The sequence below is a fragment of the Anabrus simplex genome, chromosome 3 (genome assembly GCF_040414725.1).
Source record: "Anabrus simplex isolate iqAnaSimp1 chromosome 3, ASM4041472v1, whole genome shotgun sequence".
NCBI lineage: Eukaryota > Metazoa > Arthropoda > Insecta > Orthoptera > Tettigoniidae > Anabrus > Anabrus simplex.
This window is the reverse complement of record NC_090267.1, coordinates 428,118,797-428,146,732: the sequence shown is the minus strand read 5'-3', so window position 1 is coordinate 428,146,732 and position 27,936 is coordinate 428,118,797. Positions and strand designations below refer to the sequence as shown.

At 38.2% G+C, this 27,936-nt stretch overlaps 1 protein-coding gene across 1 annotated transcript in view; it reads right to left on the bottom strand.

Annotated features, from left to right (window-relative positions):
- Nucleotides 1-20,711: 20,711 nt before the first annotated feature.
- The window catches only part of Elp4 (Elongator complex protein 4), a 93,515-nt gene continuing 86,290 nt past the window's right edge, over nt 20,712-27,936 (bottom strand). The window contains exon 7 of the mRNA XM_067144578.2: nt 20,712-21,086. Within this exon, the coding sequence (XP_067000679.1) occupies nt 20,976-21,086 (111 nt within the window). The 3' untranslated portion in view covers nt 20,712-20,975. The remainder of the gene's footprint in view (nt 21,087-27,936) is intronic.

Sequence of the window (27,936 nt, the reverse complement as noted above, 5' to 3'; positions counted from 1 at the left end):
AAAGTGAAAATACTTAGGTGTGAGATTTGAAAGTAATTTGCACTGGAAGGGTCATGTTGATGATACTGTTGGGAAAGCATACAGATCGTTACATGTCATAATGAGGCTACTTAAAGTATGCAATAAAGAATTAAAAGAAAAAAGTTACTTAAGTATGGATCGTCCATTATTGGAATATGCAAACAGTGTTTGGGATCCTCACCAAGAATACCTAATAAAAGAAATAGATAGTGTGCAGAGGAAAGCAGCAAGATTTGTAACAGGGGATTTCAGGAGAAAAAGTAGTGTATCAGAAATGTTAGAGGAACTTGGGTGGGAAACTTTAAGAGAAGGGAGAAAACTAGACTTATAGAATTATATAGAGCCTATACAGGAGAAGAAGCATGGGGAGAAATCTGTGAGAGGCTTCAGTTGGAAAATAATTATATCGGCAGGACTGACCACAAATATAAAATTAGAAGGAATTTTAACAGAAGCGATTGGGGTAAATTTTCATTCATTGGGAAGGGCATGAAGGAGTGGAACAGTTTACCAGGGGTAGTGCTTGATCCTTTTCCAAAATCTATACAAATATTCAAGAAGAGAATAAACAACAACAGAGAAAATAAATGAAATGTTAGAGGGCATTCGACCAGTGCAGGTTATTGTAAATAAAAAATGTGTGTGAATAAATTAATTCCATCCCCTGGTCTATGGAGTTTGGACAGCCGAAGTAGGGGACTGCCTGTAGGGGTGAAGTAAAGTGGGGACTTTGAGGGCCCTGGGACCGCTACAGTAGCTGTGAAGGCCCTTCAGGAACTCTGAAAAGTGGTGGCAAAAGGGGCTCTGGTTATGATACAGTAGGTCGTTGTGCTACTTAGGCTCCAAAATAGGTAAAAAAATATGTGCCGTTACTCTACTGGCAGGACGACCCAAAGGAGAGCGGGCCAGGGGTCTGGGTTAATAAACGTAAGGACCAACCCAGAGGTACAATGTTAAGACAAAGTTTTAAACAGCTTGACTAGAACATTTATTTTACACATAATTAAGAACAAACATATTCGGAAGTGCTTGAGTACTAACATGGTTAATGGAGGGTTTTGACCCGTTTCCATCATTCATCTGTAAGCAGTGGAGCAGCCCTATGTAAAACAGAAAGGTAATCCTCTCCTCCTACAAGAGGTCTAACATGAACATAAACTATTCGACTTGGTACCAGATAAATTTCGAACATATCACTACTGGGCTGCTATGTATATACAGTTCTCCAGCTACCTCGTGAAAAGAAACATCATCTAAAAGTGAACATAAAGTTAACATCCCATTAGGGTACTATTGCAAACATAAGACATCGCTTCTCAAACTAAACACCCAGAACATTCTGGCACCTTACATAACATTTCCGTGAGCTCATTCTTTAGCGCCTACTTTGATTACAAACCAAAACATCGATAACGTAGGCTCAAGTGGCCACCAATTGCTTATGATACAAGAAACATAGAATTTAAGGGCTAGAACACTTAGGTTCAAGTTCATTACTCAATAATATCTCTAGACCAAGCCTTCTGTTATCAGTTCACAAACTAAAGTCGCCAGATACATGGCTTTACATATCCGTTTCTTAGTTCCTCCCATCATCCTACCAATATTTAGAAAACCAGTTGCTCTTACCTCCCATGCCCCCCTCACGGTCCTTGGTTCGATGTAAGAGAAGTGCTCTGCTCCATGTGCAGCAGCTGAGTGAGAATGTCCATCGCCCGGCGAGACGGGAAAGGACTCAAGACCAACGTCAGCACGCCCCCTCTCTCGGAGAAGCCGGGAGGGGGTAAGCGCACACGAGCGGGGCATGACAGAAGATCAAGATACGAAAAGAAAGGCAAGAACGGAGGGACGCCCCAGGACGGAAAGAATTCCTTGCCCTAGAGCCTTAAGTGAGGAACAGGGAGAGAACACATTTATTATAACATATCAATGGCCATGATAGACAGGAAACACGCACAATTGATTACAATAAATTTCAATGAGCTCAATAGGAGTGCCACACATATATCAAGTTCTTTAAGGAGGGGAGAGATAAAATTCATGGTTCAAAATAAATAAGTGCATAAATGCAATGCAAATTTTAATCTTATACCAGCTGTATAGTATTATTTGAAGTAATTCCACATACTGTATATGAGTTGGCTATGTTCGTACAGGAGATATTATAAGTAGAATTTGGTAAACAATATAAATTTATTAAGGATGAGCTGTGTGTTTAATAGAAAAAATTGTTAGCATAAATTGTATAATATTGTATTCTAGGAAAATTTTCTTCTTCTCTTGTTAATTTAAAATTTATTGCTTGACAATAATGTATTTTAGTGTACCATTTGCCACCAAGGTAGACACCTCATTTGCAAATAAAGAGATTTTGATTTGATTTGAAGTGCAGTGACTGCCTTGAAATATTCCATCCAAATCCTGAAGAACTATATCTCCCAAACTTTTTAATGCAACAACATACAGTATGTCAAATGTCCTAACCAACTCACAATTACTTTTAATATTTATATTGTCTTTGTATACTTCATCCTCACGGGCAATCTCCAGTTGGAGAAAGTTGAAATAAATAAATAAATATAAACAAACAAACAAGATACCAGTTGCTATATAACAGGAGTGGGCATCTTGCACATATTCTGGGCCATGGCCCTCCTTGTGCTCAGGTGGCTAGGACTACATAATCCACCAGTGGTCCCTAATCCGTTAGAGGAGAGATCCTCACTGGGACTATGTCCAAGTAGGGTAGCATCCTGCTTCACAGAATTTACCAAACTCACATTTTAAGCAAGCCTCACACCTTTGGAAGTAAACAGAGTCCCACTTCCACTTGACAGGCAGCGGACTCCTTGGAAACAACTTGCCGAACGTAATGGAATTCGATAGCGAGCTATCAGTATTAATGTGGCTTATGTAAGAAAGAAAGTAGTACTGGCTGAGACAGCAAACAGGATGAGTCTGGATGTGTTAGGAATTAACCTGGATCCGCCCAGTGTGCCAATTATGGCATGGCAAACTACATCGTCTTCTTGGACTCGTATTATTGAAACCGCGCGCACTGTATTGTTTACTACAGTATTATAATACCAATATAATGGTCCGTTATTGGACATTATAAATTTTCCAGCTAACTCATTCTTGGTTGCCTGCGTTTCGCCCTCGTGTGCTAAGTGCATTGGCACTGCTGGTGGCTTCAAGTAGCCTATGCAGTGGCCTCCACGGTATGCACTAGCCTTGCGTCTTGGGTGGTGTGCTAAGTCCCAACTGATGAGCCTAACTTAGCACACGAGGGCGAAACGCAGGCAACCAAGAATGAGTTAGCTGGAAAATTTATAATGTCCAATAACGGACCATTATATTGGTATTATAAATTTACTCATTCGGGACAAATATTTTAAATTCCCTATGGGAATCAACATCTGTATTACTACAGTATTGTCGTGTTCAGATAAGTCCCGTCTAACATCTTACTTGGTTTGTTTTAGTATATCGTGCTCATTGGTACAGTATAGCTACTAGTGATGGGACATTCGATTCATTTGATTCCGTTCACTTTACTGAATCGATACAGTGATCCGATTCACGGCTCATTGGTCACCGCTCCTACTGCATCTGTGTAGTATGTGCTGGTAAGACAGCAGCAACAGCATTCAGTGCTCGCAGCTGCCATCTGGTCTTCATACTATCAACTCCTTTCTTAGAAAAAATGCTAGTTACTCTAATACATCGAAGGTTTCCGGCGACGCAGGGTGGGAAAGGTTAGGATTAGGAAGGTAGCAGTCATGGCCTGAATTAAGGTACAGTCCCAGCATTTCCTGGTGTGAAAATGGGGAAACTACGGAAAACCATCTTAACGGCTGCCGACGGTGGGATTCGAACCCACCATCCCCCGAATGCAAGTGTATAGCCACGCGATATTAACCGCACGACAACTCGCTCAGTCATTTCTGAAAATATGTATTTTTCTATCAGCTGAGAATTTTTTAAATCGTCATATTTTGTATAGGCTACCCGAGATGTACAGTAGCCCGCTGGTTTTCTGATTCAACATACTGTTATTGCGTCTGTCCACATACGATTGAAGTCTTGTGCAACGATGTGACATATGAACTGGGAGAATACTGAGCCGTTCTTCCCAATATAAAACAGGTACTTTTGAGTGGTCATGAGCATGACTCATAGTCATAGGGCAGGCTAGAGTCGAGGTTAATTGTCAAAAGTCAACTAAGTTATAATACTAAGATTCATTAAACTAATAAATAGTATAACCTAATAGCCTACCTACTTACTAGCTACTTCAGAATTATGATGTGACTACCCTTTTAACACTGCAAATAAATCCATCTATTATTTAAACCTCCCTGTAAGGAGAGGACAGTGATTGCAAATGGGTATCATTTTCAAATGAGCTGAGCTCGAGAGTCCATTATAGCATACGATTCTTTCAGTGTAGCATGGCTCACTGTATGTCTCACTGCAGTGAGCCGATAAGGAGCCGTGCGTATCTTGTGTCTCACTGAGCCGTGCTCGTTCACGATTCTTTCGATGTGCCATGATTCACTGTCTCGCTGCAGCGGAAGCTCGGCTCCCCGTCAACGTCCAGTGAGTGCGCCACTCAGCACTGTCCGCTGGGAGTAAGCTGAATCGTGTGCCGTGAGCTCGCCGTTCCTGTGAATCGATTCACTCGGACACTTGAATGAATCGATACACTGCTTCGAATCATGCATTCAGTAGCCAACACTAATAGCTACATAAAAAGAAGTCTTGTTTTCACGAGTGCCAGTAATGGCTGCACGTTTGAAATAAGCCATTCCTGCTTTACTTCTATAGTTATTTATATGGAACCTGTTGTGCTATATTTTTCTCTAATGTGCTTATATGTATGGGGATTAGCTAAGATATGTCTTGGTGATGATTGGTGTCCTTTCATTTGAAGTAAAAGTTTGGTGGTACTTAACTGGCACGCTGGGCGGAAGTGCTGCATTTCTGCCCGGTACAACTCAGCCTATAATTGTTATAGTTCTGATGTTCTTTTCTGTTCATTCCATTCTTCTTTATCAACCTAGTAACGCATAATAGTGTAGGCTGTAAGTTATATGTTTTAATTTAACAATTTTTAATCACACAGAGTAAAATCTTCACGTAAAATTAACACTACTTCGCGGTTTTCTTGTTGAATTCTATTTTTTATGCAGTTATTTATCCTATATTTTCATGTGCCTCACATTTGTGGGTTCATACATTTTTATAAGAGAATTTCATTACAGGAAGTACTCGACTTGTAGGAAAATGATAAACTTTAACGACATAGAAACGGTATTACATGTTACAAATCATCGAGCCTCCAGATGCTGCAGTTTTGTCGGATGATGACAGCGGGGATAAAGATGGAGGTGGCTTCGCCGACAATTTACCTGGTAGCCGGTTTCGAGTAAACGCAGAAAAAAATGTGGTGATGGGCAGTATTTGCTTGGCTCATCGATGTAAGAATGCATAATGCATGGCAGCTGACACCAATGTCTCGAGAAGGCATTTCATACCTTGATTTTCGACAAGCAATTGTCCAGACTTATCTCACACGCTACAAAACTGCTCACATGATCAGCAGATCTCATTGTTTTGGACATAATTCAGTGCAGGAACTTCGGTATAATGGAATGCATCACTGGCCTACAATTCCAGGAGTGAAGAGAAAATTGCCTTGCTAGGCCTAGAACCCAGTGTACCAAGTGCAATGTAGGTTTATGTGTAGACTGTTTTACTGATTATCATTTGCCCAAAGGTAAAAAGTAGTGTGTACTTGCCTTTCAGAACATCACCGTTAGTGCAGTACTCACATGAACAGGTTACTTATCTCTGTACATACCGCTGCTATAATTCCTCATACAGATTGTCTGATGCCTCAAGGTGTAACAAGTGATTTGGGAAGCTTCTGAGATTTTAGCATTATTATTTAAAATATAAATTCATTTCCTCATACAATTAACAACTCAGGTCATTTACAACTCCTCTAAAATCATCTCTAGCACCAAAAATCAAACATCTAAGTATTTTTAATAGTTCTGGAACAACATTATTTTTGTAATATATGCAAATATTGAAGAAAAACTTGTATACTGATGATTTACAAACGAAAGTATTTTTTTTTTTTTGCTAGTTGCTTTACGTCGCACCGACACAGATAGGTCTTATGGCGACGATGGGACAGGAAAGGGCTAGGAGTGGGAAGGAAGCGGCCGTGGCCTTAATTAAGGTACAGATCCAGCATTTGCCTGGTGTGAAAATGGGAAACCACGGAAAACCATTTTCAGGGCTGCCGACAGTGGGGTTCGAACCTACTATCTCCCGAATACTGGATACTGGCCGCACTTAAGCGACTGCAGCTATCGAGCTCGGTGAACGAAAGTATTGAATAAAAGCATATCTCTAAGCCAAATGTGGAATATCATCCAAATTCCCATATGTGAAACAAAAGACAGCACTACCGCCCAGCGTGTCATACATGGCACGGGCCTTTTCTTCTTATCCAATGCTAAAAGTTACAAGATGATACTCAAAAAATAAAATCTTGGGCGGATCCAGGTTAATGATATTCGGGTAAGGGGAGATAATGAGGAAAAGACAGGAGATTATAAAGTGTTCTTGATAGGTCTTAAAAATGGAAGGGCAGATTGTCGGGTAGGAATCAGGAATATTATTGCATGCAACATAGTTTTTGTTAGGCACGTAAATGAGCAAATGATGTGGGTAGATTTGACAGTTGGAGGAATTAGGACAAGAACTGTCTCAGTCTATTCACTATATGGGAGTGCAGATGAGGAGGAATAAGTTTTATCACGCACTGAGTGACATTGTAGTCAGGGTCAACAGCAAGGATAGGATAGTGCTAATGGGCAATTTCTATGCGAGAGTTGGAAATAGAACGGAAGAAATGAGGTGGTGATGGGTAAATTTGAGGAAGCTAACAGGAGTGGAAGGCGTTTATTGGATTACTGCGCTAGTTTAGGTTTAGAAGTTACGAATACATTCTTCAAGCATAAGGCTATTTATCACTATTATGGGAGGGTAGGGGCACCAGATCTAAAACAGACTATATCCTAACAGATTTTGAAATCAGGAAATCTGTTGTGTGGGTATTCTGGGGATTGTTTGATGATCAGTAGTGAACTACGTATCTCTAGGCCTATGATAGAAAATCTCCAGTATGAGAAAATTAAAACTACATGAATATGATTAGTGTAAAGTTCCAAACAATGGACAGTTAGCAGGTTCAGGATATCAAGAGAATGGGTGGCATACAGAGTTGCTGTAGAAGAAACAGCAAGGGAATACCTAGGAACAACTATGTGTAAAGATGGGAAAAAGTTAACATCTTGGTGTAATAATGAAGTGAGAGCAGCTTGTAAACATTAAAAGAAGGCATGTCAGAAATGGCTCCAAACAAGGACTGGTGCAGAAAGGGAATTGTACATAAATAAAAGAAACAGAGCAAGAAATAATTTTTAAATCCAAGAAGAAGCTGTGGGAAGATTTTGGTAATAAACTGGAAAGCCTAGGCCAGGTAGCATAAACCTTTCTAGACAGTAGTAAAGAATGTTAGAAATGGAGGGAAAAAGGCAATGAATAGTGTTTTGCATAATCAGGTGAACTCCTACTAGATCCCAGGGAATCACTAATGAAATACACCAAACTATCGATAATTTTTTTATTCTCACATTTCGTTGCTTAGGCTTTAGAGATTATATTTTCAAAGTTTGGAATGCGAATTAAATCTCAAAGTCTATTAAATAACTTAAAAGTTTTTGATGATGCACATAGGCCACACCCACTTTACACAACATGAAGTCATACCAGTTCAAGTCTCCTTGTATTTCTCGCTATTTATTCGTGCATATTAGTAGAATTTTGTACTGGAAGGCATATTATAATTACAACGTGACCGTCAAAGTTCACACCGACTATGTTTATGATTCAGAAAGCTGTGAAATTGGCCCAAGTATTGCTTTAGTTGACATCTCTGTGGTTGCCATGTGACTTGCTATGTACTGATGATTGTTTTTCTGGGCCTGGAAGTAACAGAATTTTTAGGGAACACATCTCTGATTGACAATGTTTGGAGGACAAAATGTGAACCTGGCAAAAGTGACGTAAATAATTTTGTGGCTAGTATCTCCACACCTCCAAGTGCTTCTAAATCTGACCTACAGTGATGAACTGGAGGAAGACACTGGATTTACGTTTACAAATATTCAGTCACACAGGCTACCTGAACCAGAAATAAAGCTGGTCTACTGTGCCCTTTTGAAATCCCGACCTTCTCTGCCAATGTCTCCAGGGGAAAACACGAAATCGCAATGAATCCCTGAACTCAATGATACTGATATGTCCTAAAATCACCTTTTGCTCCTTCAACACCATCAGTACTACCATAAATGAAGTTGTCCTTGTCTACTATGATGGAAATGAAGGAAGAATTAATATGGGCTTCAAGACTGGAGTCTGCACATGCCGCATCCTCAGAACTATCAACCATAAACATGTTTCTGCAGACGAACTGAAGTTCTGGCTAGAAGGAAACAAAGAAGGCAACAGAAGAGGGGTGAAAAGAAAAGAACAGAACAGAAGACGAGGAAGACAAAGACTACAGTCCTGGAATATTTTAGCTCAATAAATAGAGTTTAAGTGACAAACTTTCATTGATGACTTCCGGTATATCAATTTTTTGTAACAAATGTTCCTTTTTTCCAAGACTATGAAAGGTAGCTGAATGAATTTTTTTACACCTAATGAACTAATGAGAACACATACCTTTCAGTTTCCATATATCTATGAATTTCTACCTGTTCTCCTTGTATTACAAATGAATCTGATTTAACTATAAATTAATTAGAAAAATGTGAATCGCACACATAACTTTACCAGAAAGCTTTTTGCCTTTTCTGGGAATCGCCTTTTCTTATTTTGAAAATTCGACTTCAATTTTAGGTGGTTTGACCAGAGGAGTGCGGCAGGCTTCGGCAGCCCGCACAATTCCAATCCTTGCCGCTAGATGGGGGTCTTCATTCATTCCATTTCCTAACCCGGTCATATAACTGGAAACAGGCTGTGGATTTACATTTTCATTTTTAGGGGGTTTGAAAAAGTGTTTAACTTTCATAGTTTTATAGCCAGACTTGCAAGCCTGAAACGAAGGAAGTAGGCATTTTTTCCTCCTCGGTATGTTTGTAAGTTTATATACACAATTATAAAGATGGGAATCTTCCACTTAATCAATACTTTATTGATATATAGTTTCTAAAATATATCTATGTCACATTAGTATACAGGACTGGTTTTGACCCCTATTCAGGTCATCTTCAGCTGATTATGGAACCTAATATTAACATAATGTACATTATACTGCAATCTACTATGTAATGTACAATGTACTATAATGTTTTTAAGTTTTATAAGCTCAGCACTATGTTTACATTAAATAAATTAATACCATCACGAAATCACATGCTCTTCACTTTTACTTAACAACAATGCATGACACTTATGTTTTTGCTTTCACAGAACAACACTACTGAACATAAACATATTACAACTACAGATATAAACCCTCAGATAGCAACAGTGCTGCCCCTAGCGGTCGATTCATCACGGTCCCTATACTAGCCAACAGGGAACAACTTAAGAGCTCACACTTTTTCTTCCACTCGTTATGCTATTGCCTTAAAATTCAAAACTGCTCCTGTGCTAGTAGCTAATTTAAACAAATATTTCTACATTTCTAAACTATTTTCATCAGTTTATAATAATTAATTAGGAAAAAAGTGTAATTTGATAGAATCTGATGACATTCTTCCAAGAATTCTTTGTTTAAAAATGTGCTTTTTAACTGGTATGTTATAGAGTTGTAGTTGTCACATTTGTGTTTGATGGACTGGAGAACTTAAAGTCAACACTGGAACATATGGCTTCATTTTTCACAAATCAAAAAAGTAATTCAACTATCCAAAATGTTATTTGACTTCTTGTCTATGAAAGTATTACACTTTTATTATTATAAATAAACAACTTGAACTTGGATTTCAAAATAAAATATGGAGAGTGGACCCATTATTCTTTTAGCTTGATAAGTAATCTCATGAAATTAAGGGTAAAACTTGGATATAATACAACACCAAGCATTAAGACCTTGTATTGGTGCTCTTAAAACTACCCCCACAAATGCACTACTAGTCGAAACAGGTGAATACCCTCTCTCCATTAGACGTTTAATGTTAGCAAAAAAATATATCCTGAAACACCTTACTAGATCCAATTCCATTATTATACCCAAACTTCAACTTCTCTTCAAATATTATCAACAACGTCCTCCAAAAAATGGCAGATACCCAGCGACATATCCGGCTTATGCAGTCACATCATCTTCGCGGCTCTGTACTCCGAACACCGCAATTAATCATGCAAGCATATCCATACGAAACCCTTAATTTAAAACCTCAGATTATTATTCAATCTTCCTCCTTATCACCTCACCCCTCACAAAATACCGCTTTAATTATGCCAACAGTAAAGAAACTTAAAATATCACCAAGCAGACACGACGTAAATATATTTACAGATGGAGCAAAGTCCCAACAGGGGGTAGGAGCAGCATTCTTTGATTCTAATACATGCACAAGTTTTCAGTATCACTTACCGAACAATATAACTATCAACATAAGATTGATACTGAAGCCTCCACCTTATCAATACATTTATTTACATACTATCATTCACAGTACCGGTTTCGACCCTTCAAGGGTCATCCTCAGCTGACAATTACAAATATGGTTCTTAAAACATCACAATGGAAAATACTGTACAGTCGTGACAATTGTCCAATTCAACAGACCGTCTAAAACAAATGATACAATTAAAATAGTAAAATAAGTCCTCTCTTCTTGGATTGTAAAAGGGTTACGTAGTATAAAAGGACATGTCATTTGCAAATGTTTTTGTTATTTTGATCAGCATAAAAATTGAAACTTTCCAAGATGAAACTTTTCAAATCAAAAACAAAGACCCTACTAACAGCATCCAAAGAAATCTAAAAACATTACTAAAAAACACCCATTTTCTTCTAAACGAACAAGAAACTGCAAAACTCATTACAATGAACCCAGGACTACCAACCGCTAGAGCATACCCGAAAATTCATAAGGACAACGTCCCAATGAGACCTATAATAAACTACAGACCGAGTTCAACTTACAAACTGTCACAATTTATCCAAACATTCCTCAAAAAACTCTACATATTTTTAGCCAAAAAAACAAAACAAAATTCAATAGAATTCTGCAACACCACAAAAGAAATAAAAATAGAACAACACCATAGACTAGCTTCATATGACAAATAAACATGTACCCAAACATACCCACGCAAAAAACCATAAAAATAATAGAATCTGATCTCAAAAACCACAGCAAACTCCGTACCCTAGAAGAGTTCATAAAATTACTCCATTTTGCTATCATTAACAACTATTTTATCATTAACAACTATTTTAAATTTCATGACACCGTATATCACCAGCGAGGTTTACCAATGGGATCCCCAACATTAGGTATATTAGCTGAAATCTATATAGATTATATAGAACATCAAGAAATCCAAAAAATAGACAATATTCTTTTCTGGTGTAGATTTGTTGATGATGTATTTGCCATAATAGATAATAGATACACTAATGAAACCAGAATTTTAGAACAATTAAATGAAATAGACCTGCATGTAAAATTCACCATGGAAACAGAAAACAATCGCACCATAAACTACCTAGACATATCTATAACCAGCACGATAATCATTTAACATACAAAATATACAGAAAGCCCACATATACATCCAACACAATAAAAATAGACTCCACCCACCCTAACGCACACAAGAAAGCAGCATACTATAGTATGATATACAGAGCCTTTAATATACCACTAACAAAAGAAGAACTAAATAAAGAACTCAACTTGATCCATGAAATAGCCAAACCGAATGGATATAAAAAAGAAATGATCAACAAAATCATATACAAAATAAAAAATCAACCCAAATCCAAATTAATCAGAACTGAAAAAACTAAGAAAGATTACGTACTATTCACCTACAACAACATCCATATATACCCCATAACGAACATCTTCAAGAAACGAGGCCTAAAAATAGCTTATAAAACTACATATAGTAATGCCAGCATCCTACATAATTCCAAATCCATTAACAATAAAAATCAATACAGCCACTCAGGAGCCTATCGCATGAAATGCAATGACTGTGAAGCCAGTTACATTGGACGTACTGGGAGGAACTTCCAGATACGTTACAATGAGCATATCAATGCAATAAAACATAGACATTTCTCAGCCATAGGACAACATATCGAAGATTACAAACACAAATTTACAAATATTGAAAATGACACGCAAATTCTAAGTACTAACCCCAAGAGCCCCTTACTCAGTATAATGGAAGAATTTTATATAAACCTAGATCAATATGTCAATCCAAATTTTAATTTGAATGAAATTACAGAAAAAAACCAACATTCTTTTTGATGCCGTCATCCCCCTTTTAAAAAACAATTACCTAAAAAGAGTTAAGAAGCAACACCCGATACACATAAAAGAACCGCCCAGACACACCCCCCACTCCAGTCTCACTCCCCCAGTAGCCACTCCCTCTACCCCTTCAAACTTCCCCTCCGCAGCCACAAGCAGCAGCTCTAGACAAACACTCAACAGTACTCGATGTGCTGCTGTGTAATGCACAACAGTGTCAACATCTAGAGTAAGTACAACACACACTCTTTTACCTCTAACAAAAAGCCTAGTAGACGCAACTTCTCACACACTTCGTTTCTACTTACAGATAAATACGGCCTACAGCATAAAAGGAAGAAGCCTTCACGCTATCTTTCAAAATCAAGATATCAAGTATTGTAAAACAAATTGACACTTGATAAAATTATACAACACCAAATTAAGGAGCACGTCGCTAAAACAAATTTTTATTCTTACAAAATGCATTTTACTATCAACTCAGCATTAGTATATTGTACCAGTAAAAGAGCCCGACTTTAGGATTTAATTTTAACGTAAGCATGAAAGAGTTCTCAGGGTGAAACTGGATGGACACTAGCTAGGGCTTGGTACAGGAGGCAGGGTCCTGTCTACAAGAAAAAATTTAATCAGATTGAATAAGAATTTATTCATGAAATGCATATCAAATTGCACATGACCTCATTGTAGATAGGGGTTGTCTTCAACATCGCCCTTTAAATGGTCCGGGTCTCCAGCTCACCGGGCCGGACAGGCTGGAACACATTCTGGAAGATGCCAAATACTCCGTTAAGATGAGGCCGGAACACCCAGGTTGGTTATGTATGAGTAAGTCTCGAACTTCCGATGTTCTGGATGATCTCCGATGGTCTCTGACAACGTTGTAGGTAATCACTCATTACCTAAGTCCAATGTGGCCGATAGACTCAATGTCCAATAACGGACCATTTATATTGGTATTATAGACTCAATGTCCGCAAAGACTTCGAAAATGTGTTTATCACTCGCAGAATTTCAAGTCAATGTTCATAAAGACCTTGACTAATTGGTTTCTCACCACTGGCAAATTACAAGTCACTGTCCATAAAGACTTTAAAGAATTCGTTCCTTAACACTCGCGAAAATGACAAGTCCATGTTCATGAAGACTTTGAATAATTTTAGAGTTCATCACTGGCAAAAATTACAAGTCAATGTCTGTAAAGACTTTGAATAATCACTGGCGAAAATCACAAGTCAATGTCCATAAAGACTTTGAATAATTTTAGAGTTCATCACTGGCAAAAGTTACAAGTCACTGTCCATAAAGACTTAGAATGATTTGTTCCTCAACACTCGTAAGTATTATAAGTCCATGTTCATAAAGACTTTGAATACTTTTAGAGTTCATCACTGGCGAAAATTACAAGTCACTGTTCATAAAGACTTTGAAGAATTTTGGGGTTCACGCGCGCACAACTGATAAGTTCCATATGGCTGTGATGGTTTAAGTTCCACATGAAGACTGTAACTACTCGAAGATAGCCTCTGACAACTACGGCAGCGTGTAGAGCCAGGCTGAATACTCGGCTGTGACTGACTGATCAGGCTAAAGTAAGCCCTCCTTATATTCGGTTTCAAGGCTTCTACGTCATCATGTAGCGTGATCTCTTGAAGCTAGTTATCTCATGAATCCCTCGACGGATTTACTTGAGATTCACGCTTTGCGACGTTTATGTGATTCCCTTCAAAATGACATGTCGCTCAAGTCGCTACCATAATTATTAGGAGTTTTAAAATTTTCTTAATCGAATGTTCGTGAAGGTGTGACGCTTGAATCCAGAACATACCAGGTCAGGCCAGCTACACCTGGCGTGTCAGGCGGGTGATCTATCTTGCCCCTGCAGCTACGTCACACACACAGCTATCCTCGACTCGCTCGCTCGTTCGTTCCACCGAATGTAAACAAACCAGGCTTGCTCGGAGTATTACGCGTGATGATTGAATGCAATTAATTATAAAAAAATATGCATGTACAGGTCGTAACCGGTACAATATATTATGAGTCTTTTACATATACATTGAATATGCCTCGAATTGAACACTAGACAACTACCCAATTCTTCAAAACCAGTGTCCAAGTCACTTCAAGACGCTCATACTACCAGCAGAGGAACACGGTGAAACAAAGACTATAGTTATTACAAGAATAAACCCTCGAAATGTTTTAATCAATTAGCCATAAGTTTTAACGCAAAATAGTGGACACTTCAAGAATACTACCATCAGTGCATACATGGCTTTGCAAGTTTCAATTTTTACGCTGATCAAAACAACAAAAACATTTGCAAATGACATGTCCTTTTATACTATGTAACCCTTTTACAATCCAAGAAGAGAGGACTTATTTTACTGTTTTAATTGTATCATTTGTTTTAGACGGTCTGTTGAATTGGACAATTGTCACGACTGTACAATATTTTCCATTGTGATGTTTTAAGCACCTTATTTGTAATTGTCAGCTGAGGATGACCCTTGAAGGGTCGAAACCGGTACTGTGAATGATAGTATGTAAATAAATGTATTGATAAGGTGGAGGCTTCAGTATTAATCTTATGTTGTAGCTACAATCAATACGGAAATGAAACTTATAGATTATGATGAACAATATAACTATCTTCACGGCAGAACTCTTTGCAATTCGACAAGCCCTATCATATGTGCAAAAACATGCGTTTCCGAAAGTCAATATATTTACGGATTCCCAAAGCGTTCTTCACGCTCTCCATACACCCACACAGTCCTACAATGGATATTTATATGAGGTTAAACAAATGCTGTATCAACTTGAACATTCCGGAGCCTATATTACTTTAATATGGATTAAAGGGCATACGGACAACCCAGGTAATGATCAAGCTGACTTAGCCGCTAAAGAAGCAAGTCACTCCTTATCGGATCCCCTTCAAATAAAAGTTCCTATTACAGATTATTTTCCACTTATCAAGCATGAAGCTCGTCAATCTTGACAAAATTCATGGCAACGCTCGGCAAGTACCAAGGGTTAATTCTTTTATCAGTTGCAACCCTATATTCCTACAAAACCATGGTATTTCAATGGATCCTATACTCGACGACACATAATTAATATCATATGTTTGAGATTTAACCATGTATTAACGCCCGACTACAAATATAGTTTTAAAATTTCTAACCTCCCATACTGTAACTGTGGACAGCCCAACGGAAATAGTAACCATCTATTCTTCCAATGTCTGCAATATGCTTCCCCTCAACGTATTTTATTCAAGCAATTAATAAAAATGAACATACCTTTGCCAACAAGCATCCAATGTTTATTATTTGAACCATCACCACACATAATTTCACTTTTAAACCAGTTTCTTGCTCATACCAAATTAATGTTGTAAACAAACGACTTTCTCTTGTTTTAGCAGCTATCATAGGATTTGCACTCCTAACATTCTTTGTATCTCTAACCTTTAATCCGTATGTCACATTTTTGAATACAACCACTAGTTAACCATTGGTGTTAACAATAATATTATGAATCTATGTGTGAATATAATCCCATAATGTGTGATGCGTGTGTATAAAAAGTCTTATTTACCAAATATGAGAAGATAATAATATATATAGACAGTGAATGGATAACAGTAAAACACAAACCCAAACAAACCTATCAGCAAGAAGAAGAAGAAGAAGGGTAAAACTTAATGAAAGATAGAACTTGAGTAATGGTACAAGTCTAGTTCAGCGAAAAAGCGCTATGGCGGAAATGGTGGATGACGTTCTTAGCGGCACACTGTGGACACCAGACAACGCTACCAATTGATGACATAAACACATGTTGCGAGGTGAAGATAATTTTTTACCATTGGTTTCTTTACAGCATACATGCCAAGTAAAGCAAGGCATAAGGGCTTAAATATTTTTTTTTAGGTGTGTGTGAGTGTTTGTTAACCACCTTTCATGTAAGTGTTTTTATTGTGTTGTTGGAAATGTCATCTATGCAGGTGAGTATCTGCACTGAATTGTAGGAATGATGCCTAACTGAATAACTTCAGCCAATAGTAGAGTTCCTTCACCACGCTACTTTGGTTGGAAAATGTTTTCCGTTTCATAAAGTTTTAGATACAATAAAAGTAAATATACTACGTACAGCAGGTTGGTTGGGTCCCCAGCAGTGGCACTGACCACTTCTCTCTCTCCTACATATAATATGTGTGTGGTTCAGTTCCAAATAATATATCTTACCTTGTATGACTTCTAGGAGAGTGACTTGTCCAATACCAAAGCTAGGGACACACAAACCCGCACCAAGAAAACATATTTACTTTTACATCATAAATTGTTCAATATTTTCCCTAACACTGGTGTCTCGACTCTATCTGATTATCAAGGACAGAACACTTTCAATGCAGTATACAGGCTACCATCTGTCTTAAATTTCTCGATCTGTTGTTCATATTTGCCTTTCCTATTGTGGTACTGAGTCTGCCGTTGGGCATTCTTGAAATATGTCCAAAGAATTTAACCCTCCGCTTGGGTATGGTATCTGAAATCCTTATCCTTTTATTTTATTTTAAAAGAATTTGTATTTAGTCACCAATTCTACTAATAACTCCTTTTCAAAGGAGGAAAAATTGGTACCTACCTCTATTGCTTTTCACCTCACGTGCTATATTTTAAGAGTTTTATTCAAACAAAAGTGCCTGGTGATGAAATCAGGCCTAGACTCCTCAATACCGGACAATATCCTCCAACCTACCATGGAACTGAATTGCCAGTGTTTCACCATGGACAAAAACTCACCCATCCTCCACCAAGGGTTTTTTCAACGCTACAAGGTTGATATCGCCAGATCACCGGAGCTTGCTCATTCCCATGACTCCTCAATACCGGACAATATCCTCACACCCACTAAGGAACTGCACTATCAGTGTTTCACAGAAGAATCCATCTTCATGGACAATAAATCAACCATCCAATATACATCTTTCCCTCACAAAGTTGATATCACCAGACTAGAGGAGCCTGCTTTTCCCCGACTCCTCAATATCGGAAAATACGTATTCTCAAACTTACCTTGGAACTGCACTGTCAGTGTTTTGCAGAAGAAACCATTTTCATGGACAAAACTTACCCATCCACCATGCAGGATTTTTCAAGGTCTTCTCTCACAAAGTTGATGTCAGAGTAGAGGAGCTTGATTGCTCCCCTGACATAAACCCTGCTGATCATACTCTGTCTGACAAAAAAAATTGAAGTACCCAAAAGAAATGGTTGGATGCCCATGTAACTTTGTATACGTACACACCATTGGCAGGTATGTAAATGATTAGAGTTGCAATTCTCTGTGACAAGTAGAACAGCTACCAGAGTGCATTAGTATTGTTCATGTTCAGTGATGTTACCAGGCCTGGGGCGTGAACAGTGTCGGATGTTGAGTGATCACTGTGAAGGACACAGATGCTGCTTACTCATGTGAGATAGCGTTATCAGCACCTGACAAGAGTTTGAAAGGGGCCTCACTGTGGATCTCCATTTGCTGGCTGGTCGAATCATGCAAAAATATCCAGATCTGTGGGGCATTTGGATGTAACAGGTGATCATAATCTATTAGTTTCATGTCCGTATTGATATTTGATACAAATATAAGGATAGGAAGCTTCCTCCTAATCAATACTTTATTTAGTCTTATTAATGTCCAGGACCGGTTTCGACCTTTTTAAAGGTCATCCTCAGCTGGTCATAACGTAACATATAATTAAAACATCACTAAATTCAATGAAGGGTGTCACATGATATGAATAAAAGTGTTATAGTATCAATATTACAGTTTCTTTCTCATGTTCGACTGCATAGAAACTTAAGGGTAGGCATACTCTTCATCAAGGTTCCAATTGACCACGTTTGACCACAAGGTGGTGGCGGTGGTGGTAATTATTGTTTTAAGAGGAAATACAATTAGGCAACCATCATCTATATAACACTAATCAGAGGGGAAAAAGGGAGGATTACCTACTGTGCACCAAGCACATCCGTAACCCTTTCACATCTGCACCTGCCATCTGAGAACAAGTAATGGACTTCCTGCGACATTCTGTGTCATCCCTCACTAGACTAGCAGCAGCTGGACTAGGGAGTTACCGGTCCATGCATAGGCTGCCGTTAACAGCACAACATAAACAGCTCCGTTTGGAGTGGAGCCATGACCGGGAAGCACGGACTGCTGATGAATAGCATCGCATTGTGTCCAACGATGAATCGTGGCTCTGCACTACCCTGGATGACCATCGCCCGCGAGTATGGCAGCATCCTGGGGAGAGGTCCTATTCTTCCAATGTTTTGGAGAGGCATGGCTGTTTTACTCCTGGCGTCATGGTCGACTGGTAGTGATTGAAGGAACTCTGATGGCACAATGATACATCATGGACATCTTGTGTCCTCATGTGTTAACTCTCATGCAACAGCATCATGGTGCTATTTTTCAACAGGACAATGCTTGTCCACACACGGCACTTGTCTCTACGAACTGTCTGCATAATTCTGAGGTACTCCCAGGGTCAGCAAGATCTCCAGATCTGTCCCAGATTGAACAGGTGTTTGACCAGCTTGAACTTCAATTCCGTCCCAGTGCCAGTATATTAACACGTTCCGTGCGGTTCGGGTCACCATGTGCCCCGAAACATGTTACTCTTCTCCGTCGGTGCGAACTTCCCAGAATTGAGAAGTAAGTAACTACGTCCTAGAATTTCCGTTAACTAATGGCAACCTAGTGTTCCAATTGAAGTAAAGGATCGAGGCATACTGCTAGTTTTGATCGGCCCACCGGTGACCCGAAGGAAGTTTTTTTCATCTTCCATTCATATCGCTTCGGGTCACCCTGAGCCCCAATTGTTGTCTGACCTATATTTTTACGCGGGAATCGCTTAGCGCGGTTACGGTGAATGAAGCCTAGAGTGTTGCTGCCCGCAGATGGTAGATTGTTGTTTAAGGAGTACCACCCTTCTGATATCTGCTTTCTACATTGCTCTTAGGAAAGCCTATAGAGGTTACTGGAGTAGTTATTGATATATTTATTATCTTCCGAATATAATATTTACAAGCAATTTCACGTCCTTTTTAGGTATGGAGCTTTCACATTCTGACACACCGGTGGCACGGAAAAGAAAGAGGGTTAGGACAGCACTGGGGTAGGCTTATATCACGTTCCGTGCGGTTCAGGTCACCATGTGCCCCGAAATATATTACTCTTATCCGTCGGTGCGAACTTCCCAGAATTGCGAAGTGAGTAACTACGTCCTAGTAACGAATTTCCGTTAACTAATCGACAACATAGTGTTCCAATGGAAGTAAAGGATCGAGTCATACTGCTAGTTCTGATCGGCCCACCGGTGACCCAATTATTTCCGCGGTCATTTCTGTTTCACGCAATTGTTGAATCGGAACACTGTCGCACAGGTAAATACGCTGGAATGTCTCCTCAACAATAACGCACACAACAAGTGCACATGCATGGTTTAGGATGTCATACTAGGGAGTAAACAAAGTCAAATTCGTCAGGTCACCGGTGACCCGAACCGATAATAACTAAAGGCAGCATCGGGTCACCAGTGGGCCGATACGACGTAATATTAAGTCATCGAAATTCACTGCCGCAGGGAACGTGTTAAGGACCAGTTACAACAATTGTTGGCTAACTTGCCTCACGAGAAGACAGCTTTATGACACCCTTCCCAACCGAATAGTGCATGCATCCAGGCCAAAGGGGATGCAACATCATACTGATAAGTGGGCTCGTACTGCTAAGTTCTGTGCAAATTTGAATGGATTTTGTAATCACTGATATAACATCACAGACTCGCTCAACACGTGAACTTTAATTTTGTTTCCTCCTTGCCTTCTGGGTCCTTCAATTCTTTTGTCAGGCAGTGTAACAGAAATTCATTTTTGGATGTCCCGATAGACTAAGCAATCTGTAGGACCTGAACATCACTGCTAATGACAATTGGGACAAATTAAACCAACAATGGCTTGATGATAAGCCATGAGAGATAAGCATGCAAACTAAGAAATCAACACTCAAAGAGACATTCAATCTTTTATTTGTCTGTTAGGTAGCAATGTGTTCAGCAGACATGTTACATTTATATATCTCACAATTCTCATTATGTTATATGTCATGAACTGTTCAGAGATCCAAAACAGTTTCTTATATTATGTGCGTGAATTTATTTTATGGCTCCAATGCTCATTCAATATAAAATATAAAAATTTAATATAAAATAATAATATATATATTTTTGAAAGGGAAGATAATCTTGCTATACAAAACTAGGAATCAGCCAAAAGAGCTGAATTAGAATTCTAGTAACTGTTTCTGTGGTGCTCCACATCCCATTGCCGAGACTCTAATCTCATCTTGCTCCCGCTGAGTTGTCTCCTGTAGTTCTGGTGGTAAGTGAAGTTTCTAGAAACAAACAACAAATTTCTATTGACTTTGCATTTTATTATCACCAGTGTTCTCCCCAGAACTTTTCATCAGCTGGGTGGCAGAAATGAGTAGCTGGGCCGGGAATATGACGTAAAAAAAATGAATATGATAACATTTTAATTTATCCCCCCCCCCGCTCAGGGCATTAACAATAATATTAGTCAGGTAAACATTAACTGCAAAACTGAACTATTTTAGTGTTATAACGATGAAGAGACAACAGAGTATTTTGAACTTCTAGTGTTCTACTGCTCATTCATTATTACTCGCTTGCTGTGGAGTGCCAGACGTCTCACGAAATTGAGTGCTCGCATGCGATTCCACGTTAATTCAGATATTGTTCACACATGATATTATGTGATAAGCTAAACATTTAAACTCCGATGTAACTTGTACAATTATCCTGAAAATAATGAAGATTTTTCATTTAAATAATTTACAGTATTTAATTTGGAACACACAATGACTCAAATATGTGTAGATTCGAACCCCACTGCCAGCAGCCCTGAAGATGGTTTTTCGTGGTTTCCCATTTTTAATGTACCTTAATTAAGGCCACGGCCGCTTCCTTCCCACTCCTAGCCCTTTCCTATCCCATCGTCGCCATAAGACATATGTTACAAGTGATGAAAATCATTTTTCGTCCGTATTGAAAGTTTCATAAACTGTATATAGGATAATATCTTTTGTTTATTTCCACCTATTCAATACATTACAAGAAGTTGGCATTTATTTTAAAACATGTCTCATCTGAATAATGTTTTAAAATAAATGCCAACTTCTTGTAATGTATTGAATAGGTGGAAATAAACAAAAGATATTATCCTATATACAGTTTATAAGACATATGTATCGGTGTGACGTAAAGTAACTTGAAATGTTATGTAGCTAGCACATATCTAGGTTATCATAGCCGGGCGGTCAGTGAAAACGGCTGGGCGGTGCGCCCACTAGAAAGGTCCTAGGAAGAACACTGATCACAGTAAACTCAATTAATGATATTTATGATTTATTTTTTAAACCTTTAGATTTGAAGAAAAACTCAGTAGACAAGGTAGTTCATCTATACAAGCATTTTAAAGCCATTCATAAAATTCTATGACTTCAAATATGAATGTAGTCAGCAACATACCTTTTACAATCAATATGCTCATAGGCATAATTCAGGGGTGTTAGTTGCCATTCCAATATTTTGAAGGAAACAACATTTCCATAATATTACAAACTTGGGAATACATATTTTTACAAGTACGTTTTTTGTTACTCTTTTTAATTTAGCTCAATAAACAATATGATCATGGCAAAATTGTATAATTACCTATATAATTTTGATAGAAATAATTTATATTATTGTTCAATCCCCCCCCTCCCCCCATTCTAATTAAAATGTCGCTAATAAGTTCCGAAAATATGCTGACAGGTGGGTGCCAAATGCCAGGCTGCGGGCTCCGGCTCTACACAACTGTCTAGATGATCAGAGTTTCAGAGGTTCTCCTGTAGTTATATTACATGGCTGTTCTGTTTTTCTGCATTCTTCAATATTTTTAATAGCTAAATGGTAAGCAAATTTTCTAATGAATTTTTTCTCTTAAGTTTAAGATGGCCTTTACGGTGTAGTGGTTAGTGTGATTAGCTGCCAACCCTGGAGGCCCGGGTTCGATTCCCAGCTCTGCCATGAAATATGAAAAGTGGTACAAAGGCTGGAACAGGTCGAACAGAGGCTCTTCCTTGCCTATTCCTTTCAATCTTTCAATCCTCCACAACACACCTGTTCAGCATAACAGGTGAGGCTGGGAGATGAACTTGTCCTCTTCCCCAGTTGTATCCCAGACCAAATGTCTCACACTCCAGTCTGACGGAAAAACCAACCCTGGAGGGTTTAATATATATATACCAGTTTGCATTAATGTTTATTACAACAATTTAAGTGAAAATTGTATCTTTATGTACATTTTTCAGACTTGAATAACATTATTAAGATTACTTGTAATTAAATACGCCTGCAGTACCTACTGGGAGGACTGAGTAGCTCAGTAGTTGCTGTTGCCGGTCCCAAGCCCGGGGAAAGGAGGAGGGCTGGCTCAATGCCGTAAAATGACAGCCAGAGAACATCTTGAGGCAACCTCTATGGTTCACAACCATAGTTGTAACTCGGAGCTTGCTCCATCCAAGGCTATATTGCCTTTGACAGTCAAGAATGGACGGAAATCTTTTCTGTAAATTTCCACCGCTTTGTACTAGGCAGAGAAGACTGCATTCAGATACGGTGGGCAGTTGCTTGAAAGATGAGTCAGATGAGTCGGAGCATCTGGAAATACCCAAGACAAACCAACGAGTAAACCAACAACTAAAATTGAAACAGATAAACTATTTAGCAACATACAACATCAACTCTCTGGCAGAGGTGGGAAAATTAAAAATCCTAACTAATGAACTAGACAAACAAGGGATCCTTATAGCAGGACTACAAGAGATGAGGAATTCAGACCAGAAACCCACGGAATCCCAAAGGTATAGAGTGTACAAAGGCATTCGTGGAGGAAGAGTGATGAGGAATTGTCCAAAATTTGGTACAGGTTTCACAGTCAACTTGAAAGTAATTGATTCGATAATAGATTTTCAGGCACAATCCCCAAGACTCGCGATGCTAACAATAAAGGCATCGAATAAAATCTACATAATAATTAATGCTCACGCTCCTACAAATGATAAAACCAATAGGAGAAAAACCAGAGAAGAGATGGATGAATTCTGGGACCTCTTGGATCAAACATCGACAAACATAAATAAAAATCATACCAAAATTTTAATAGGCGACTTCAATGCACAATTAGGTAAAGAAAGATATACAGGGACATAATAAAAAAATGGCCAGCTCAAAAACAGACCAATAAACCGTAATATATCAAAATCTACGTATTTTATGAGAAAACCTAATAAACTTAAGACATGGAAACACCCAGACTGGAGAAAAGGAGAATGGCAATTAGATCATGTCTGTATGGAAAATAATTATCATAAGGAAATCCAAAATGTTAAAGTACTTAGAGGAATAGACACATAGGGTCTGACCATTACATGGTGAAAATGAAAATGAAATTCACACCAGTAAAGAAACCAAAATCAAAATGTAAACTGAGAAAAGTTTATGATCCCCATAAACTAATAAACAATGAACAGTATAAAGAACTAACTCGAGACATTGATAAAACACATAAATTAGAAGAAATCAACCCGAAACTAAAAGACATAGCTGAGAAAATTGCCTTGCCAAGTCCAAGGAAAAAGGATCAGTGGTGGAATGAGGTATGCGATAAAGCATTTGAAAGTAGACATGAGGCATGGTTAAATCATCAAAGTCAGAAAACAGACATATCGTATGAAGAATTTACCAAGCAAAGAAAACTAACCCAAAAAACCATCAGAAATATTAAAAGACATCAAAAAAGCATTATTCAACAAATAGAAATAGATCACAAAAAGACCAATTCTAGGGATTACTATAAAATATTTAGTAAACAACTTCAAAAAAATGAATCGCCAACACTTATGCTAAAAGATAAGAATGGAGAGATGGCATATAATAATAAAGATAATACACAAATTCTAGCAGACACATTCAATAAATTATTGAATTGTGAAGAACCAAAAGAACTACTTCATATAAACACAGACATGCAAATTAAAACTCCACCAGAAAATATCGATCCACCCAGCTTTGAAGTTAATCAAGTCAGTAAAGAACTGAAAAATTATAAAGCTTGTGGGGAAGACCAAAAATTTGCCGAGTTGTGGAGAAATGCAGCGGAATCAATTACAGAATCACTTCACCAATGCTTGATTAAAATTTGGAATGATGAAAAATTACCAGACCATTGGACAATTGCAGTAATCCACCCTTTACACAAAAAAGGAGATAGAACAAATTCTGATAACTATAGAGGAATATCACTCCTGGATTGTGCTTATAAAATATTCTCAAGAATAATTCACAATCAGTGCAAATGTCAACTGGAAAAAGAATTAGGGGAGTACCAGGGAGGATTTTGACGATGGCGTAGTTGTCCAGATCAAATCATAACAATAAAATTATTAATGGACATCTACAAAAGAAGACAGAAACAAATGATTATCACTTTTGTAGACTTTCGGAAAGCTTATGATTGCATTCACCGACCTTCAGTTCTAAAAATATTACAAAATTTTGGATTACATCCTAAATTAGTTAAAATGATAAGCCTTAACGTTAACAAACACTAAATCAAAGGTAAAGTTTAGAGGAGAATTATCGGAAGCATTTACAATCAGAACAGGACTAAGACAAGGTGATGTACTATCACCACTTTTGTTTAATTGTACTCTGGAATACTTGATGAAAGAATGGTATAAAGAGAATAACAAAAATATAAAAAATGGATACACTAAAGATGAAATTAATCTAAATTGCTTAGGATTTGCAGATGATCTGTCATTACTAGCTAATAACCTTAATGAAGCTCGGAATCAAATCACAAGTCTCCAAACTATTGCTAGAAATATAGGATTAACAATTTCATTTGAAAAAACTAAAATAATGGCAATAGATCCCCTTTTAATAAGCAGTGTTCTGATATGTGGGAAAGAAATATAAATTGGAAAACAATTTAAATACCTTGGAGAAACTATAACATACAATTTAAAGGAAAACATTTCTTGGACAGAGAGAACGAATAAATTATCCAGAGCCCAAAAAGTAACGAGAAATACATACAACAAGAAATGTTTGTCAAATACAAAATTTAACATTATAAGACTGTAGTCTGACCTAAAATAACTTATGGAAGTGAAATATTATTTAAACTAAAGCAAAAGAATAACACAGACAAAATTTTAAAAATAGAAAGAAGAATAGTAAGAACATGCATTCATAAGAAGTACCAAAAAGAAGGAGAATGGCGTATCATCCCAAATGCAGCAGTATATCAGGAAATAGAACCCATAACGGATTTCATAAGAAAAAAGAGAATATCGTTCTTTGGTCATCTGTTGAGAACACCTTAAGACAGGTTAATACACAGAATTTTGGAAAAGCTTTGGAAACAAAAACAACCTGTCTGGATAAAAGAAATAAAAGAAGACATGAAAGAATTAGACATAACACTGGAGGATTTAAAGAATAAATCAAACAAAGTAAATAAATTGAAGAATAGTAAAATTAGATTCCTACCAAAATGTGATAAAAGAGAAACAACTAAAAGGGTATTTTCAGAAGAAGAGAGACAACGAAGATAGATAGAATGCAGAAATACTGGAAGAACAGGAAAGAAAACAAAAAAAACAAAAACATAAAACATCATAGAAGACCGGGCAGAAATTGACTACAGAGGTCCAATGTGGCCGTAAAAGCACAACAACAACAACAACAACAACAACAACAACAATAATAATAATAGTAATAATAATAATAATAATAACCCGTGTGGGGATTTACCGGTTACCTCCATCGGGCGCATCCCATTGGAATTGGGGAAGCTCGCTGGCTCTGCCGCCAGCACAGTCAGAGGGTAGTAGGGAAATAAAATACCACCGTGAAAAAAAAACTGGTCCCTTGCCAGGGTTACGGTGAAGACTGGTAAATGACCAGAAGCCAGAAAACATCTTGAGGCAACCTCTAGGGCTAACAACCCTAGTTATAAAAGGATGGGTACCCGTCCAAAGCAAAGTCAAGTCAAAAACCATGATGGCACAACATTTCAAGAAACATACCCCAAGGGGTAAATCTTCGGATAAATCCCTCGTTGTGAATGCCACGGCGTACGAGTCTTGTTCGGATTCTGGGGGAGACTCGACATCATGCAAGAGACGAGTCAGAGCGTCTCGGTGTACCCCGAAGAGTCAAAAACTCAGGCCAAAATCTAAAACCTTTCTAGCAACTTTCAACATAAATTCACTTACACAAACTGGCAAGCTGAAAACCCTCACCAAAGCTCTTCACGAAAATCAGATATCCATAATGGCCCTACAGGAAACAAGGTACCCAGATGAAGAGATTTTTGAATCCGAAGGCTACCGATTTTTCAAGAGCAAAGCGCAAAGAGGAATCCTCAATGAAGCTGTGATGCTTGGAACCGCGTTTGCTGTTAGAACCAAGATCCTTAAATCGGTTGCAAATTTCGAACCTGTGAATGACAGATTGTCTATACTCACAATTAAATGCGCGAACAAAACCTACGCCCTAGTTAACGCACATGCTCCTACAAACGATAAGAACAAGTCTGATCCAGACGAAGTTGATAATTTCTGGGACCTACTGGATGAAAAATTAAACAAAATCCCCAAACACCATGTCAAGCTTCTTTTGGGTGACTTCAATGCCCAACTAGGTCGTGAACAGAAGTACAAGAAAGTTATAGGAAATTACCCTGCTCACAAAAGAACCAATCCCAACGGCAAAAGACTGGTGTCCATTTGCGAAAATCACAACCTGCAGGTCATGTCGACCCACATTTGCCATCTACCCAGAAAGCAAATGACTTGGTGTTCTCCCGTCCAAGCTCTCGGAGAGTTCTAAATTGATCATGTTGCAATCTCCAGGAGAAACAGCCCTGAGATTATGAATGTCAAGGTAAAGAAAGACATCAATGTGGCCTCAGATCATTATATGTCTCTTATGAAATTCAAACCAATTCCTGCAAACACAAGGAAGACAACCAAACAGATCACACGCTTCGACAATGATAAACTTCGGCAAAGGGTTGAGGAGTTCCAGGAGAAGGCTAGACCAAATGACTGTGACTTTAACAACGCCAAAAGTCTCCTTGTTGAGGCCGCCAAAGACGTTTCAGAA